At 32.4% G+C, this 18,814-nt stretch overlaps 2 protein-coding genes across 2 annotated transcripts; one reads left to right on the top strand and one right to left on the bottom strand.

The window, feature by feature from the left end:
• Positions 1-417: 417 nt before the first annotated feature.
• On the top strand, positions 418-7,410 carry Arp10 (Actin-related protein 10). Its single transcript, XM_072527218.1, has 6 exons — positions 418-612; positions 666-906; positions 1,055-1,251; positions 1,432-1,604; positions 4,959-5,276; positions 6,967-7,410. The coding sequence occupies exons 1-6, from the start codon at positions 542-544 to the stop codon at positions 7,083-7,085; spliced, it is 1,119 nt and encodes a 372-aa protein (XP_072383319.1). The 5' UTR covers positions 418-541; the 3' UTR covers positions 7,086-7,410.
• A 7,399-nt stretch (positions 7,411-14,809) lies between these two features.
• Positions 14,810-18,702, bottom strand: LOC140437609 (ATPase ASNA1 homolog). The gene is made up of 3 exons (XM_072527219.1): positions 18,470-18,702; positions 18,188-18,417; positions 14,810-17,073 (listed from the first exon to the last, which is right to left on the bottom strand). The coding sequence occupies exons 1-3, from the start codon at positions 18,586-18,588 to the stop codon at positions 16,427-16,429; spliced, it is 996 nt and encodes a 331-aa protein (XP_072383320.1). The 5' UTR covers positions 18,589-18,702; the 3' UTR covers positions 14,810-16,426.
• Between the last annotated feature and the right edge of the window lie 112 nt (positions 18,703-18,814).

Here is an 18,814-nt window from a genome sequence, read left to right on the forward strand (position 1 = left end):
TTCTTAACCATAAGAAACAGTTGTCATTCTTATTTCATGTCATTTCTTGTTGTTTCATGGTAAATAATGGCGAATAATGGCGGTGGCTTTTAAAATTAAGACATTAAGACATATTCCAGAGAATAATTATGATTGTACAATCATCAGTAACTGAAGCAGAATTCATTGATATAAATTTGATATGACATTGTTCATAGTACCAGAGAATAAAAAACAATTGTTTATTATTATGTGATAGTAGCACAGAATAAATAAAAATTATTTATTATTCTGTGATAGTACCATGATATTTACAAAGAGATTACATTTTCATCAGAACGTTTTCGGTTTTATCAGATCGTTTTATCAGTCAAGACGTGTATGGTCAAAAGTCAAAACCTCTCTTTCCTTGTCTAATGTTAAAACACTTTTTGACTTTTGGCTGTTTGACAGTGAGAAAAATATGAATGAATGAATGTATTATTGGGTTATGTTGTTCAGTAGTAATTAGTAATTTTCATTTTATATTTTATAATTTGTGATATTTACAACTAAAACAACCATGCCAATTTATGAGACGTTAAGCAGTGATAAATTAACTGTCGTTCTTGATATAGGATCTGCATATACAAAGTAAAATACAACTCCTACTGAAATTAAACTGTATTTATGGTACTATTTTTCAGATTTGGCTTTTCTGGTGAATTTGCTCCTAGGACAATTATAAAATCGGTAGCTAGATGTAAGAAATCTGGTCAGCTAAGAAGAATATGGGATTACGAATCTGCTGAAGATCTTTATGATCTATTGGTAGAATTCTTGCATGTAATTTATTTTAGATATGCTCTCCTAAGTCCAAAAGACAAACCTGTAATCATTGTTGAATCTTTGCTCTGTCCGACTCTGTTTAGAGAAACATTAGCGAAGGTAATGTTTTAAACTCGGAAGTCATAATTACATAGTGGTATCTCAATAATTAGAGTGAGGAATAAATTTAGAATTTAAAATGCTGGAGTAATATTTACAAAACTGTAAAAATAACATGTTCGATTAATTAATTTCTATATTTTTATAGGTTTTATTTTCTCACTATGAAATATCAATGATGCTTAGTTTACCTTCACATTTAGTTAGTCTGGCCAGTATTGCAGTTGATACTGCTGTGGTTGTAGATATTGGATACAAAGAAGCTGTGGTAATTCCAGTTTGCCATGGTTTACCAATGATCCAAGCTTGGCAAGCACTACCAATAGGAGCTGAAGCTATACACAGGTAAATAGGTTAGAGTTTATTTTAATAGTATCATTTTTGTAACACCTACTAATTTAAGTAGAACAACTATACTCTCCAGTCCTTTCTAGATTTCATTGTTAATTATAGTGATCCATTTAAGTTTGTCTTAATAATACCATGTGATTAGTGTCTGCCCTTTGTTAAACCATTATTTTTTAGCAAATTGAGAACACTGCTTAGTAGTAACAACACAGGAATACAAAATTTATCAGAAGAAACATTGGAGGATATTAAAGTAAGATGTTGTTTTGTAACAGAGAAAAATAGAGCTGAACAATTAGCACAAGCAAAACCTGATATAGTTGCTTGCCCAGATGTGAAATATCCAATAGGTAAGTTCAATTATCTGTAAAATTGTTATTACGGAAAAGAAATGTAAATTAATCTTTTATTTCCATCTCGGTAATGCCTCTCGATTCTTCTTACGTTCTGCTTAGGGCATATTAGCTTGTGATATTAAGGTCCATTTGTTTAGCTCTGGCATATTTTGATAGATTCATAGTCGGAAACCTACAACACAAAAATTCCTACTTCTCAGTATTATTAGCTCAAATATACTACTATTGCAGACTTCTTCCTTTGAAAAAAGAAGAATTATTCTAAATAGTGGAAGTGTATACTAAACCCATAAAATTTTCCCTGTAGATTTAAAATATAATATTTGAGGTATTACAATTTAACATATTGTAGTAAATATTTGTATTATTTGTGTTGTTTATTTTATTTATTATAGTTTTATTGTTTTATTATCTTTGTTTACTTCTTTGTTAGTTCTATTTTGAATTTTATCATTATGGATAGTCAAAGTTTTCCATTTGTTCCATTGGCTAATGTGTTGGTAAGTTTTTCTTAAATAAATATGATAAAATGTTCTTTAAAAGCTAATATTTTAGATGAGTAAGATTGCTGTTAAATTACAAGATAATGAAACTGCACAAAAGGTTTATTCAAAATGTCTAGCATGTTTTTTTAAATTATTTGCTGAATGAAAATCCTGTTGAGATAAGTTGATCATTAAAATGAATTTATCAAATTATGTAAATGTTACAAATACCCGTAATAACAAAAACATTTCAGTTAACATCCAAATGTCTGAAAGTCTCAGGAAAAAGTGTGCGGAAATATAAAGATGGACCTAATACAACCCTCACATTAAAGAAGAAAAGTCGCAAAAGGAAATTAACGACTGACAAATGATAGCGTCAAAAATCAAATTCGCTTAGAAATTTATCCCATGTATGAAGAAAGTAAATTTCTATTATATATAAAAAATATATTTTATAGAAAAGTTGAGCTAATATAGATTATATCGTTGAGTTGCCCCAAATGTAGGCAACCAACTTAAAGATTTTGGTAACATTTAGTTTAAGTTTCTTAAGAATAGTTTCAATAAACGAATAAAGTTTAATCAAGTTTATTTCAGAATTTAAAGTTTATCCATTTAGTCTGTAATTAATAAAGTTCTATTTTATTTACGTTTGTTTACTATTAATATTAGCTATGAGCATGTGTGCTTGGTTGTATAGTAATTTCCAGCCACTTCTAGTCTGTCAAAAAGTAACTAACTTCGCAAAAAAATAATTACTAAATTCACTAGACAGTTCAGACTGGGAATAGCGAACCGACTATACCTTATTAACTGTTATGTATGTTATTGCCTTATATATGTTTTGATCTGAAGATATTTTATTGTAGCATTATAATATTATCTTCTTTATCTTTTTAATATCTTCGTTAACGACATCACTTCCTGTTTCCTAAATAGCAAATGTCTAATATTGGCAGATGACTTGAAATTTTGGAAAGTTATAGACAGTTTAAAAGATCAAGCCTTGCTACAAGATGACTTAGACAGACTACAAAATTGGTACAATCAGAACAAACTCCACTTAAATGTAAAAAATGTTGTTTTATAAGTTTTTCTCGTAAAGTCAATAGAATTAGAACAAGCTATATTATTAATAATCGGCCACTGAATTATGTCTCTTCTATTCGGGATTTGGGTGTTATTATCGATGAGAAGCTTACTTTCTACGACACAAACTCTATTTCAATAAAGGCATCTAAACTTGGTTTCGTTTCTAGGAATTGCAAGTATTTCTCCATTAATTCAACAAGATTAGTGTACTGTTGCTTAGTTAGAACTATTTTGAAATAATGTTCAGTTGTTTGGTCACCCTATTTTCAGAACAATATTGATACCATAGAAAGAGTGCAGCATAAATTTTTGAGATACTGTGCTTACCACATCCACACTACTATTGAAAATCATGATTATTTCTGTATCGAACAACAATTATCCTTACCCTCACTCAAGAACCATCGTGACATGTCAGGAGCTATATTTATATATAAGATCATACATGGATTTATTGATTGTCCAAACCTGTTAAGCCAGATTAACTTTAATGTTCCCCATCAAGCTCTACGGTACCACAATGTTTTCAATATTCCTTTCCACAGAACAACATATGGTATTCACAACCCATTGGATAGATACATGGGGCTATTAAATGATCCCGATTTTGATATTTTCAATATAACTTTAACTCAGTTAAAAAGATCTCTTGCTTTGTGATATGTATATTGGGATTGTTGAATTTTGTTCTTGTTATACTTTGTTTTTTTTTTAGTATGTAAGATTTTTAGTCTCATTTTTTTAAACTTTTTAATATTGATTTTATATTATAAGTAATTTCAAGTTTTGAATCCTAACTGTGATATTGTATACTTATTGTAATTTAAACTGTTAATGGGATTATCCCGTGTATTAAATAAATAAATCTGTTATCTTTAATTGGAATTAACCACAATTTGGTCAATTTTTCCAAATGAATTTTATTTTAATTTATTTTATTTATTAAATAGACGGGATCACCCCATTGCAGCATTATAATAACTATATTTATATATAATAATTATATTTTTTTAATCTAATTTATCTTATAACTACACTCTAAAATACAATACTTAGAAATAATTCTAGAGTTTATTATAAATCATGGTTTTAAATTGATTTAAACTTAAATTAAAAGGATCTACATCACAGTGACTATTTAAAAATCTTAAGGCCCTATCAAATGGATTATTGCAGGCATACTTAATTGGTAGCATGAAAATTTATATGAAAAAGTTCAAAAGATCTTAGTCTATGCTGTGGAATATTGAAGCTTAATAATTTATAAATAAATAAAGAATCAAACTTAATTTGTCTGTTATAAAGTGTTGTTTGATTTAATCTATCTAAAATTACTTTTTTGTCTATATTTGCAACTGGACTTCCCATTTTGTAACCGCAATACCTAAGAAACTTATTCTGAACTTTCTCAATGGAATTGATATATTGGTCATACATAGGAGACCAGATTAGCGTGCCATATTCTAGTTGAGAGCGTACAAGAGAACAAGACACAACTTTCGTTACATCAATTGGGAACTCAATACAGTTTCTTAATGTAAATCCAAGAAGTTTAAGACCTTTCAATGTAATCTGTGAAATATGGTCATTGAAATTAATGCTCTCATTAAAAGTGATACCCAGGTCTCTAACTTGATTTTTATATCTTAAGTTAACATTATTTATAAGATAGTTTGAGTCATATTGTTTATTCCCCCTAAAAAAACTTATATAAAAGCATATTCATTGAGTTTATTTATCTAACTTTAAACTGTTTTATTGTTTATAGGGGGAACGGAGAGTATAGTAGTTAGTGGAAAAGTCAGGGAAAGAACTTTCGAAATATTGTATGAGGAAGATAATGATCACTACTGTTTGTCAACGATGATACTTGACGCAATATTACAAGTAGATCTAAATCTTAGACAGAAATTATCTGAGAATTTGTTATTAATTGGTGGAACAACTATGATACCGGGTTTTAAAGCCAGATTAAAAGAAGAACTAGAGCATCAATTGAAAAATGAACGGTACAGCAAATTACATTTGAAAGGATTTGGCTTTCATTCTGCTCCTTGCAAAGAAAATTATGCTGCATGGCTAGGAGGTAAGTCTAGAATTGTTAACTATGACAGACTCATGATTATCAATTAGTTGATCAATTTTTAAATATTGAGGATCACAGAATTACCGAAAATATCTTTAAAAGACTATGGAACTAAAAAACAATTATTTTAAGAAAATTTTACAAAAAGAACTTTTTTACCCATAGTTTGTTCTCATCAAAAAGATATAGAAGTATCCAGTCAGCAAAAGACCCTTAGGTAGACCTTTTTTTTTCGTCTTTACTCCCGGCGATTTCCCGAGGTACTTTAAAATGCCCTCTCGTCGCCGAGTCTACGCCGAACGCCTACCTACTAAACCAGACCCTCCTCTGTCATCCACACTGTCCACTCGTGTCATGAGACTCCTATAGGCCGTTGTCTCTACCGCCTCGCTCCAGACTGGTGCCGCGTAGAGGACGATCGACTGTACAACACCGTGTAAGACCCTCCTCCTTTCGGATTTGGATCCTCCAATGTTCGGCATCACCCTCCCCAACGCAGCCGCAATATTCGCAGCTTTCCGGACCACCTCCCGCACGTGCTCCCCCCATTTTCCATTTTGGTGCAATGTCACTCCTAGATACTTTACTTGTTTCTTGGATGTTAGACATGCTCCCGCACATTTTAATTCAATATTTTGCCTGTCCCTTGCCCCCTTCAGAATGTTGGCTTCGGTTTTCTCTGTCGCAAGTTTCAGTCCGTGCTGCGTCATCCATTTCTTTACGCCGCCGCCTGTGTTTCGAACCCGGTATTTGAGATCTGGCTCATAACGGGCCACTAACAGTACAGCGAGGTCATATGCCAGATTCCATAGCGTCGGGCCCAAGACAGATCCCTGGGTTACCCCGGCCGTCACGTCCACGATCGTGCCCTTTTCCACCATAATCCTTCTCTCGGACAGATACTCCGCCACCACATTCATCAGGTAACCAGGACATTCTCTCTCCTCCATTGCCTCATTTCACTGCAACATATTGAATGCATTCTTAACATCAAACAACAGTCTCCTTAGGTAGACCTAGATGGAGAGATAACATCTTAAAAGATTTAAATGGCATAGGAGTACAAGATTAAGTTGAAGGTATGATGGACTAGAAGCAAGCAGGAAAGACTGACAGAGAATTGTGAAGCTACATTGGAAGAGAGATGAATGTGATACAAAACTTGTAGATACAACCATGAGCTTTGCCAACTGTTCCAAGCAACACCTGTCAGAACTCACTAGGGGATGATCATGTATTGAAGATGGATGACACCTGATTGTTAAAAAGTGACCTAAATAACAAAATGCACACCTAAAGACAGCTAAAGAGATTAGAGGGTGAAATGGCAGTGGATAAAAACCTCATGTGTGTCAGAGCCTAGAAAGGCTATAAATTACAAGGGGCAAACATACAATTTGAACTGTACTGCCAATGGCCTGGCCATAACAATATATTGAAAACCTCATTTGTTTTTTCTCTAAAATGAAGTATTGAAAGAGTTTTGTGATTAAAATATTTTGTGTTTTTCAAATTCAATCAAATTATTGAAAATGTTGTTTTAATAATGCTATTGAAATTATTATGTGACTTTTTATTTAACATACAAATTAAATGATATGATTCAAAATCAATAAAGTAAACCTATGGAACTGTAATCTTTCTCTAATCATTTTATTTGACAGTTAAAAACTTGTACTCTTTATTTTAGGTGCAATATATGGGGCAACCGAGCTTTTGAACATGAAGGCAGTTACCAAAGAAATTTATTTCAAAGACAACAAATTACCTGATTGGGTCCATTTAAGAGAAGGAGGTCGAACGCTTTAGATATTTTTATAATTTTTATTCTGATTAATTTTTATATGTGCATTAATAATACCTTTCTTTTTCTTCTGGCATCTCAGCTTGTTTTGCAAATAATATTTTGTGAATAAACGATATTTTAGATGAAACTTGCAAGTTTCAACTTCCACATCGGAATTTTTAAAAATAGCTACGGATGAACAAACTGAAAAGTTTATTTGTTTAGCCATTTGTTTAAAGGTTTATTGCTAGCCATATATTTATATAAATATCTCACACTCATGTATTAATCAATGCTTATTTATTTATATGTGTATACCTATTAAATAAAATAAATTTTTTATTACCTTTTGAATTTTTTTTGACCAAAAGTTTTTTACTTGACAGTAAAAATAGTGAGGACCATTGTGAGATGAGTGTTCTTCAGATCATCACAGAAGATAAATATGACGAAGCTTTATATAAAGTAAAAAAGACAGCCCCACTCAAAGTCCATCAATCATAAAATCCTTAGGCAACTAGATCCTGTTATTCATAAGCAGAGCTGAAAGTATCTTTAGTAAAAAGATAAAAAAAGTATCTAAGATACTAAAAGTATCTTAGATACTTTTATTTAAGATACGTTTTGGTTCATTTAAAAGTTACTTTTACTTTAGATACTTGTTAAAAGTATCTAGTATCTTTTATCTTTAAAAGTATCTTTAGATACTAAAAGTATCTTAGATACAAAAAAGTATCTTAGATACTTACTCAGGACCTGAGAAATAGATACTTTTTATGATCCGACAAGCTTCGACCTGTCGCGCCGGCCGTAGCGGGAGAGACGATGTGTATTGTTCTTTGCATCCCGTCCGCCGGCCCGCAGCATTATCCGTTTATCTCGTTGGGTGTGACTCGTTGGAATTCCATGTTCGATGCTCTGAACCAGATTCCTAAGTCTAAAGAAAAACTGGAATCTCTATACGAAAAATTAAAATTTGCAAAACAAGATCGGCTCAGAGATACTGATCTAAATTATTTAGCAGAATTATGCCAAATACTAAAACCGTTTGCTTTGGAACTTGACATTCTTTAAGGCGAACAAAATATGTACTACGGTTTCCTTCTACCATCAATCGTAAGCTTGTTTGTTAAAATTGGAAAGCTTAAAACCAATAAGTTTAAATATGTGGAACCTATTTTGAACGCTCTGACAGTATCTTTAAACTCCAGATTTGAAAAACTTCTTAAGTTGACTAACCAATCTGCAATAATTGCTGCAGTTATTAATCCTTTATTTAAAACACGTTAGCTTACTGCATTTCGAGGAATCAGGAATATCGAAAATGACCTTAGTGAAATTAAGGATTTGGTAATTACAGAAGCTATAAAAATTATTAAGGAAAATGAGGAACAATTAAAACAATTTGATGTAAGTACAAATAACATTACTACTGTAATGAAAAGTAACAAAATGCAAAACGACTTCTTTGAATTTGATATTAACTCCGAATACTCCGATCTTCAAACGCAAAACGAAAACACTGGCTATACTGATTTAGATTATAAACGACAAGCTGAGCTGCAACTATTACAATATTTGGCCGATTCTGAAACCAACATACAAATGTTAAAAAAATATAATATTAGAGAACAATTATTTAAAAAGTTCAATACGCCATTACCTTCTTCTGCAGCTGTTGAAAGAATGTTTTCTTTTGCAACTTTTATTAATTCACCCCGACGTCATGCCTTGTCTGATCATACTTTTGAAAATTTAGTTTTACTAAAAGCCTAGTGGTTATACTAACTAGTTATTAGCTACCAAAATGTTACTATTTTTTATATCCTATCCTATTTTGTTTAAAAATTTAATTATGTTGAATGTTCTGTTTTTAATGCATAATGCATCTTATGCTGTTTTTAACACACGAATTTATGTTTATTTTATATTGTTTTGAAAATTTAATGTTGGATTTTTGTTTTCAATAGATAGTTATTAGTTTGTAATAACTTAACGTCTTTTATTTCTTATCTACCCCAAAGCCCAAAGTATACCATTTTAAAGTACCTGCTGGCTTAAACTAAAATTGTATGATAATTTAAAGGGTTAAAATGATGTTTTTAAAACAAAAGTATCGACAATCTACTGTAGAGTAGTAGAGTACCGAGTACCTTTATATTATACCCTAAAAGTATCTTAGTCACTACAAAAGTATCTAAGTATCTTAGATACTAGAAAAGCATCTAAGTATCTGTGATACATAAAAGTATCTTACATACTTAAAAGTATCTTAGATACTTAAAAGTATCTTAGATACTCAAAAGTATCTTAGATACTTTTAAGTACTAAGATACTTTAAGATACTATTTTTACTCTAAATACTTTTCCGGTATTTTGTATCTTTAGATACTTTCACAAAAAAGTATCTTAGATACTTAGTATCTTAAAATACTTTTTGCCTCAAGTATCTTAAAAGTATCTAGATACTTTTAAAAAGTATCTTTTACAGCTCTGTTCATAAGGAGCGTATACAGTAAGAGGATAAAATCTTACTCCTCTGTTAACTCGTTTATTTTGAAGATAAAACAAAATCGCTCGGACATATCAATTTTTAAATTTGTTCTAATATCTAATGGTATCAAAGTTTCGGTATTTCCATGAACCCCCATCAGGAGTAGCGCACCTAGAATTTGCCTCTGGGGGGTTTTGGTTGGTCACCGAAATTTTTTTTATGATGTTACCTCCTTTTTGAATCCTTAACATGTGTGAGTAACAGTGTTGGAATAGGGTCCTGGGGGGGGGGGGGGTTTAACCACCCCTGTGTGCGCCAGTGGCATCAGGTGACGGCCACATCCTCATTTTTTCAAATAGCTAAGATCATGTGGCACTTTCTTTGAAAGGTGAAAATCTGAGTTGAAAAATATATTACACTAATAATATATTTATACAGGGTGATCAACTGTTGTGTAATCATATTGCCATTGCTAATTTTTTATAACTATTATTTTTTGGAACCTCATGGCAAGGCAAGACATTTAACTTTATGCTGTCAGCTAAAACAAGATTTCTTGTTGTAGTTTTTGGAAGTATAGTTTTCTTATCGCGGGCTACGGATGGAGCGTTGGATCGCACAGAGGTGTGAAAAAATAAAACCGCCTATAACGACAGATCGTGCGAACACACACTACGTGTAGTAAACGCAGTCGTGTTTATTAATAAAAAAGTATCAAATCGACGATAAAATCAAATCGAGTTATGCGTCCTGTGAAGCATTACACTAAGGCATGCCTTAAGTGTAGTGCTTCACAGCACGCATATTGGAATTGAATCGAATAAATTAAATTAAAAACCATCGTTTCGTGCGTAGACGATAAGAAAGCTATACTCCCCGTTCTCGGTCACTCTCGAAGTGCCACATCCCGTTTTTTTAATATTGGGCTTTTTCTTGCTGTCCCCCTTTTTGGTGGGACTATTCAATTAACATAACGTGATGTTCACCACAACAACTTCTTATTAAAGGTATTTAGCAAGCCAACATCAATGCTTGTGTAATGTATCAGCCACATACCCAAGGGAAACAACCCCACACCCAAACGCAATCGTTAATCAGTTAGCCGGTATGTACCGCAGGAGATAAAAACGAAAAGAAGTTGGTCAAGGAGATAGGAAGGTTCTGGCGACCGAGCCAGGCAGTCAGCGCGGGGCAGAGTGTCTCTCGGCAAGCGTTCAGCTCAATTATCGTGATATTCGTGTCCGACGGAAGGTAGAGAGTCGAAAATACGAATTTTTCGTCTCGCTCAGTACCGCCATAACGTACAGTGAATTCCAGCGTTCATCCAGACTGTTCCAGTTTGGACTATAAGGCGTATTCGTTAGGTAGGGCCTAAGTACGCTAAGGTAACGAACAATATATACTAACCATTTGGGGAACAATTAATAGTAGGTTGTCCGCCTTTTAACTCCCTTAGTAAAATCTTTTCTCGTCTCCCTTTGCAAAATTTGATATCCAATACTAGCTTTCTTGTACATCTTGTGTAGTAATTGTAAATTTACCTTTTCTTAAATACATAGTAAGTTGGAAGTGGCTTGTTTTTTTTTACCGTTAGATAGAGACAAGAAGAGAACACATTTTTGCTTTGTACATCTTCCCGGCTTCTAACGCAAGCCAATAACCTCTGACTCTTTACAGGGCCTGCATCGGAGTACCCTTCAGCCCCTATCCTGTTTTCTTCCTACCCTCATGTAAATCCGCGAGGGCGAAATCACGACCTATTCGAACTAGTGGACCAGTATGCCTCAAATTCGCCCGGACAGCTAAATCTCCTTTAAACACAGGGGATATTTCAGTGGTGACAGTGCTAAGCCTCCCTTAGCCTTCGACCCTCCATTATTACACTTGTAGCACTACAAATTCAAATTCATTTATTGATGTAATTTTGCCAGTAACCTAACACACGTCAAAATAAAAACAGAACAATATTTCTATTAGAAAAATCTTAAATTGTATGAATACTTAAGCTGTTCATAAGACCTTGTATGAAACACCCGATGCTAGATTTCTGAGCACATTTTTCTTTGATAGGTTTTTACTCAGATAGTCGATATGTTGACACCATTGAAGCTTGGGGTCTAGGTGTACTCCACACTTGTCACATCTGCGTTCTCAGCCTGGGTGTCCCTAAGAGCAAAAACAGCCCTGTTGATCTTTGCTTCTTTGCAGGAGGCTGTTAACACAGAACTACTCTTTAGAATCCGACAGTGCAGACCTGGAACCCCTAAGGAAGTTCTCAAGTGTGTTGGCTGAGAAGGAGACTGTGCTGTCATCGGCGAAGAGTGTAGATGTAACGTTTGATTCAATGCTTGTGAGGTCATTAATATATATTAGAAATAGTATGGGTCCAAGGACGAAGCCCTAAGGAACACCGATATTAACAGGCAACATAATGCTGCTGCTGCTACAGCCTACATTTATCTCCATATGAAGCTACAATCATCATCAGCTCTCCTCCAGAAGTGACAGTAACTCTATATTAACTATAAGTATATTTTAACATTTTTATTTTATTGCAAAGCTTAGGCAAGAGTTAATTAAAGCTTAAATTTTGGTTTTCTTTATATTTATCAAAAATATGACTATTTAGTACAATCTTTTAATTGTCCATACCAAAATTCTCATTGTACAATTTGCATTAAGATAAGACGTACCTACATCTGAGAAAGAACTAGTCCAACGCATTATTGTTACACATTGGTGGCTTTATTGATACAAAGAATTAACCTCAGGATGTGAGGAGACCCATTTCAGTGATCAAATCAGGTACCTCATAATATTGATCAGCAGAACACTGTACTGGAAACGTGATCTGAAATCAACTCTAGGTAAAAAGAGAATCGGCCTTCTTTGCAAATTTGGACAGATGCCTACAAAAACATTAATCCCACAGGACACTAGACCAGATCAACTAATGATAAGCAACCTGCAGATAATTGTCTACAGCATAAACATACCTTGAAGAGGTAAAAGATGCCTAAGCGGGATATACTTACGTCAAAACAACAATCACGTTATAGAAACATCCTTATTAGAAAGATCAGTCACTGACTGCGACGGTTACCTGTGGATATTTGAATTACTAGCGTGATTTCCCCTTTTAGTTTTCACCTCGAGGTACGTTAAGTATTCGAGTTACCATAACCAACAGCCCTCTCCCCGATCGTGAAGAATCTACCTATAAGGATAGCTAAATGTTAAGATACACCCACATAGAGATTGTTCAAAAAAAGACACGATTGAAACCCGGAAGATAACTAATTAATAATTTTCCGAATTCGATACTGATGAATAAAGATGCAAATTATTTCTTTGCCACACATCTATTAGCTATATCACCAAAACCAGTCATTATACAGAAAACTTCTTTAATCATTTGTGCAGGTTATTTCCTGACTACACTTATACTTATATTGGGTTGGTTCGTTCATTTTTAGATTGCTCTAGGAAAGATCTGATGACTTAACTGTATATAAACATTTTTAAAGTATTAACAGACTTTTTGCTAGTTTTGATTCTCCCTGTATAGTTACGGTTTTTAATACAAAGTTGCAATGAATAGACTGTTCATTCATGTATTGTTGTGAACAATCGTTAAAATTGCAGATCGCTTGAGTAATTATCGCTCACACGTAGCGTAAAAAACAATTCGTTAGCCAACTGCCTTTGTCAGTGAGACGAGTTCCATTTGCCAAACTACACAGACTTGTGTTAGAGTTATGAGGTAGCGCTCGCTACCTCGACATACTTTTGTGGTTCCTGTATGTTGAAGAGAAGTCGTTTTCAGTAGCGAGTGCTATCTTTCCATTGGGTTAACCTACAACCTACACTATTTGTTGCCAAAATTAGTTCTTCTAATTGTGCCTATCTTCTAGAGATGTTGACGACCACATTGACCCATCTTATTCTATTCACAGCAGCTCGAAATAGATCAGTTGGCGTTAGACCAGTCCACTTTCTAAGATTGGCCAGCCAGGATATACGTCTACGTCCAGGGCCTTTCTTACCCCCAATCTTGCCTTGTAGAATCAACTGTAGAAGTCGGTATTTATCATTACGCATGATGTGGCCGAAGTAAGCCAATTTTCTGTTTTTTATGGTGTTAATAATTTCTTTGTCTCTTCTTAGCCTCTGGAGAATAATTGTTACTTGTGTTGTGTATGAGACCCTCAACATACATCGGTAGCACCACATTTTAAATGCCTCTAATCCTTTTATGGCATCTTCTGTAAGGCTGCAGCTTTCTACTCCATAGAGGAGGACACTAAAGACGTAACATCTAAGAATTCTTATGCGTATATTGATACTTAAAGATAAGTTGCAGATAATATTCCTAAAGCTGTTGAAATAGCTTCTGTGATCTCGTAGCTGTGATTCCAGGTATCCTTAATATCCTTATATTTTTTCCACTCTTTCTAACGGTATATCGCCTATTGTAATTTGGGCGTTTATGTTGGTGTTCTTACTAACGATCATTATTTTTGTCTTCTTGCAATTTAGTTTAGTTTAGAGCCAAAATTACAGTGTTGCTACATTGAGTACCGTTTACTGGTATATACATTTTGTTGCGAATTTATATTGTGATGAACTACCTATTTTATATTAAAATGATTTGAACTTTTAAAATTATTACTTTTACCATTAATTGATATGTGTATCTATGTATATAAAACTCTCGTGTCACTGTGTTCGTCTTCATACTCCTCCCAAACGGCTGTAGAAATTTTTATGATATTTTACATGTGTATTCTGCAGTTCTGAGAAACATTTTCTTTTATTTTTTGGACATTTTTTATTTATGATATGGTTAAGAAATACATACAGTCCTTAACTTTTACTCCTATATTACTAACCCCTTTTTTTAATAGCCGTGTTAGTGTCACAGAGTTCCGAAATTGTTGGACCAATTTTTATGAAATTTTACACATATATTTGGTACGTCTGAGTCGTAATCTATTTTTTATACCCCTACGGGAAAAATGTGACTCACCTCAAACACTTAATTTTTTGGACAATTTTTTTTTGTGATGTAGCAATAAATCATATGTTATATGGAGATCATCGTATGTGCAGAAAGCCACATCACTAAGACCATGTCTTTTACTATTATACAACAAAAATTGTTTACTTGCAGAAAATCACAACTTTTGGATTGATTTCATTCTGTCAAATGTCGTTCTTTATGGTATTTTAGTTCGAAATAAAAGATTTGTTCCTTATAACAATGTATATTACAAATATAAATAAAACACCTCTATAAATGATAAAATACTAATGTTTGCATTTTACAAAAAAATACACGTAATATATATTACACAAATAAATTAGCAAAGAAAAAAATTGTATAGAACATTACAAGGAATATGATATTTAACAAAAATGTATTTATTACGCTAAATATGAAAAAATACACAATGACCTATGAAACTACTAATCGAGACAGGTACCAAAGCCTCTATCAATTCATTCTGATATACAAATATGTTATGAAAAATAAATACATGCCACACAAGTCAAAAGTCTCACCCGCTGAGAAGAGTAAGCTTACGAAGAGCAGCATTTGAAAAAAGGAGACATATATTCAAAACTAGGGGGTTCCACAAGTTCTAATATACGGAGCAGAAATAACTTTCAAGAAAGGCCCATTTTTAACAGTAGACAAGTCAGGGCTAATTGATGATTCAATATCTAAAACCAAATAATCAAACAGCAGTTGTCCTGGTCTGTTTCAGAAAAGAGGTAAAATATGAAATATATTAAGTATCTCCGTAATTTGTGCTCATTTTTAGATAATATATAATCTCTGTATTCCCATATTTTTTAACTAATTGTCTAAAGTGTTATTTTGGGGAATCTGCATGGATTCATAATAGTTTTGTGATTTTTTTTCAACAATCGAAAGTAATTTTCATATTTGACAAACAACTTCATGAACTGAATATGATAATAGGCCTCATATACATAAATATAAAATACAAACTGGTGATTAATGAATTAATCTGAATTTAAAAAAGAAAAGTCAACTATTGTACCGCGTTAAGTAATCTTTGCTTCCTAGCATCTCAGACAAGAAAAGAAAAGATCATAATATGAAGTCAAAGGATAAGACATACACTTTTAACTCATAGTTATCTTATGCCCTCTGAAGATCCACTATTATGTCCCCACTGCAAAGATATTGCTTTCACTGTCTAAAGCATCCTCATAGAATGCCAACATTACCAAAATATTCTCATTAATAACAACAAACAAGAGTTTAGAAGAGCTCCAGAATTCTCCAAGCCTTTTTAAAAGCCTAATCAATATAAGAAGAGTGCTCAAAAAAAAGCTCAAGTGTTAGTAGGCTTTATGTTAGAGGCACAATAATTTTAGATAAAAAACTCCGAATATTATTGACCTAAATATCATTTTTTGAGAAATATTTATGTGTACCATCTGTTGTGTACTGGCCTTTAATATCAATATCGAAAAATATTAATAAAGGCTACATTTCTTCTATTTTTATGGTATTATTCCCATAAAAGAGACAAAAAAGTACCATTTTCATTAATATACAAATAAAAACCATCAGACTATAGTAGATTGCACAAACAAGGGAGTATTACAAGTTAACAAAAAATGTGCATTGAATGTATTATTAGTTCAGTTGCCTACATTGATAGATGAGCTTTTTAAAATCCGAAATTATACAACCAAATTAAAACAATGTAACCATATTTTATATCTAAATAGTATTAAATAAAAAATTATGCAAAATTCTTTATTGAAGTACTTAGGATAAGTGAGCATCTTGCATAAATTGTGCAAATTATTTTAAAATATATCTAAATACTAGCCAACATAAGGTGTTATCAAATATTCTGAAAATTTTCTTACACTTTCTGTACCTCTAACTTCCTTTTCCAGAAGTGGCAACTTTGTAACATGAAAGTCTTCGTATAAATCATTGATTTGATCCAAATATTTTTCCTGTATTTTAAATCTAGAAGCACACATTTTACATTCGCTAGTATTTACATTCAATAACAACTGATTGACAATAATATTATGTGTATCAATTTTGCACTTTGTTAATTCTTGAACCAATCTTTCTGTTTCATATAGAGATAGAAACTCTGCTATACAAACACATACAAAAGTAGTCTGATCAGGGTTTTTAAACTGTTCATTAACTTGTTTTATTATGTTTAACATCTCCTCTAACTTCGACGAGAAGTTGTCAGCACTGAAATCAGGAATACCCAGAAGACCACTTATTTGTGATATTAAAGGTGAAATTTTTAGCTTCAGTCGCAGTAATTTTCCTAATCCTTTTTCTACTACTTGTGGAAATGACAAAAGTCGCAATGTGTGACCTGTTGGAGCTGTATCAAATACCACAACAGAAAAATTCATACCCTTGATTAATTTCATTACCTCTGCATAACTCATAGCTTCATCTATTCCAGGAAAGGCACCAACTATTTCTTGAATGATTCCTGAAAATATTAAGATGAAAATTATTGAATTATTGAAAAAAATAGAAACAATAGAAATTTCGAAAATGATAACAAATTAAGACCAGGAACAGCAGTAAGTAATTCAAGTGGATAAGTGCTTTTATATAGGTATAGTCGTATTTAAACACAGCTGTATTATAATAAATTGCACACAATATTACTTAGATGGAAAATGTCGCAAGTAAATGAGTGACATTAACAGAAAAAAATGACCAAAACTTATACTATTTAAACAATCATAACATTTTATCCTACAAAAATGTTTTATCGCCATATTCCAATTTAAAAATTTAATGTAATACTTCCCACAAGGATTACTTAAAGAGTGATGATTTAGCAAAATGAAGTGATAGTGTCTGAAAACATTTAAATTATTAAAGAAATTACATTACTATTTGTCTGAAAGAAAATAACAAGAAATGTGTAACATTTCTGGGACAATTATTGTCTCAATTGGTTATTATATTTATAAAATAGCCATTCTCCTTATTAGCTTAGTTTACAGATCAATTATATACAAAAGATTATTCTTGTAAGTAAATTATATACATAGTCAACAGTAGCAGATAATGAATATAAAAATGTTATGAGATGTTTCTAATATTCAAATAAAACCAAAACAAATAGCTTAGTTTCTCAAATGAGAAGATTTGGCATTTGGCAGCAACTAAAACATCACTCAAAAGGACCAAAGCAAGAAGAGTAAATTCCAACCAAAGGGAAAAGGTGTACAATACCAGTAAAATTGAAGGGCGGAACAAAGAAGAAAAGTGATAGGTCCCTTTTTCAGTTTAAATCAAAGATCTAACAACAAATATCTACTACATTATTTAGTTAAGATTTGAAAATGTTATTAATGCTGTAAAGACCAAATACTTGGTGAAAGGTCTCTTGAAATGGACTGTCTAACTCGCACTTTGTTTGAGTTATAATGAAAACTTTTCAAGTGAATGGAATAATGTAATATTTTGAAACAATGACAGTATTTTTTGAATATAATAAAAAGAAAAGGAAACAACAATTTTTGTTTTCTCTTTCACAGAAAAATTTTGTTTGGAGAGCTTCTAGAAACCAAGACCTATAACAGATTTACCTTTACTCATTTTCATTGCATCTGGTTCGCCATCAAAATATTCATCTGGTAATTCGTTGAACCCTACATTGGGATCTATTTCCATAGCATAGAGATTAGTAAAGCCCTTTACTAGGGTAGGCACTTTGGTAAATTTCTGATCAAATGCATCAGAAATATTATGAGCAGGATCAGTGGACAATATTAGAACACTTTTCCTCACTTTTGACAACTGTACTGCCAAACTACAACTAAAAATCGGATTCAATAATTATGAAAAATTAAGCAAATTAGAATACAAACCTGCAAGTTGTTTTTCCCACACCACCTTTACCGCCTACAAAAATCCATTTTAGCGTGGTTTGATCTATTACATTTCTGAGAGATGGTTCAAGAGTTTCAAATTCTAATTCATCAGACATTGTTGATAAATCTAAAATAAGTTAAATGGTAGAATATTTTCACTACTTTTATTGAAATAACCTGTACATGTCAGATTTTGACAATGAATCAACAACAGGAACAGAATGAGCTGGCAAGTTGAGTTATTTAAATGTTCAACTGGAGCTATAAAAAGAAGATAAACAGCAGATAACTGCCTTTTTCTAAATCTGCAAACATCCACAGATTTAATGTAAATGTGGTTTG

The sequence above is a fragment of the Diabrotica undecimpunctata genome, chromosome 3 (genome assembly GCF_040954645.1).
Source record: "Diabrotica undecimpunctata isolate CICGRU chromosome 3, icDiaUnde3, whole genome shotgun sequence".
Classification (NCBI taxonomy): Eukaryota; Metazoa; Arthropoda; class Insecta; order Coleoptera; family Chrysomelidae; genus Diabrotica; species Diabrotica undecimpunctata.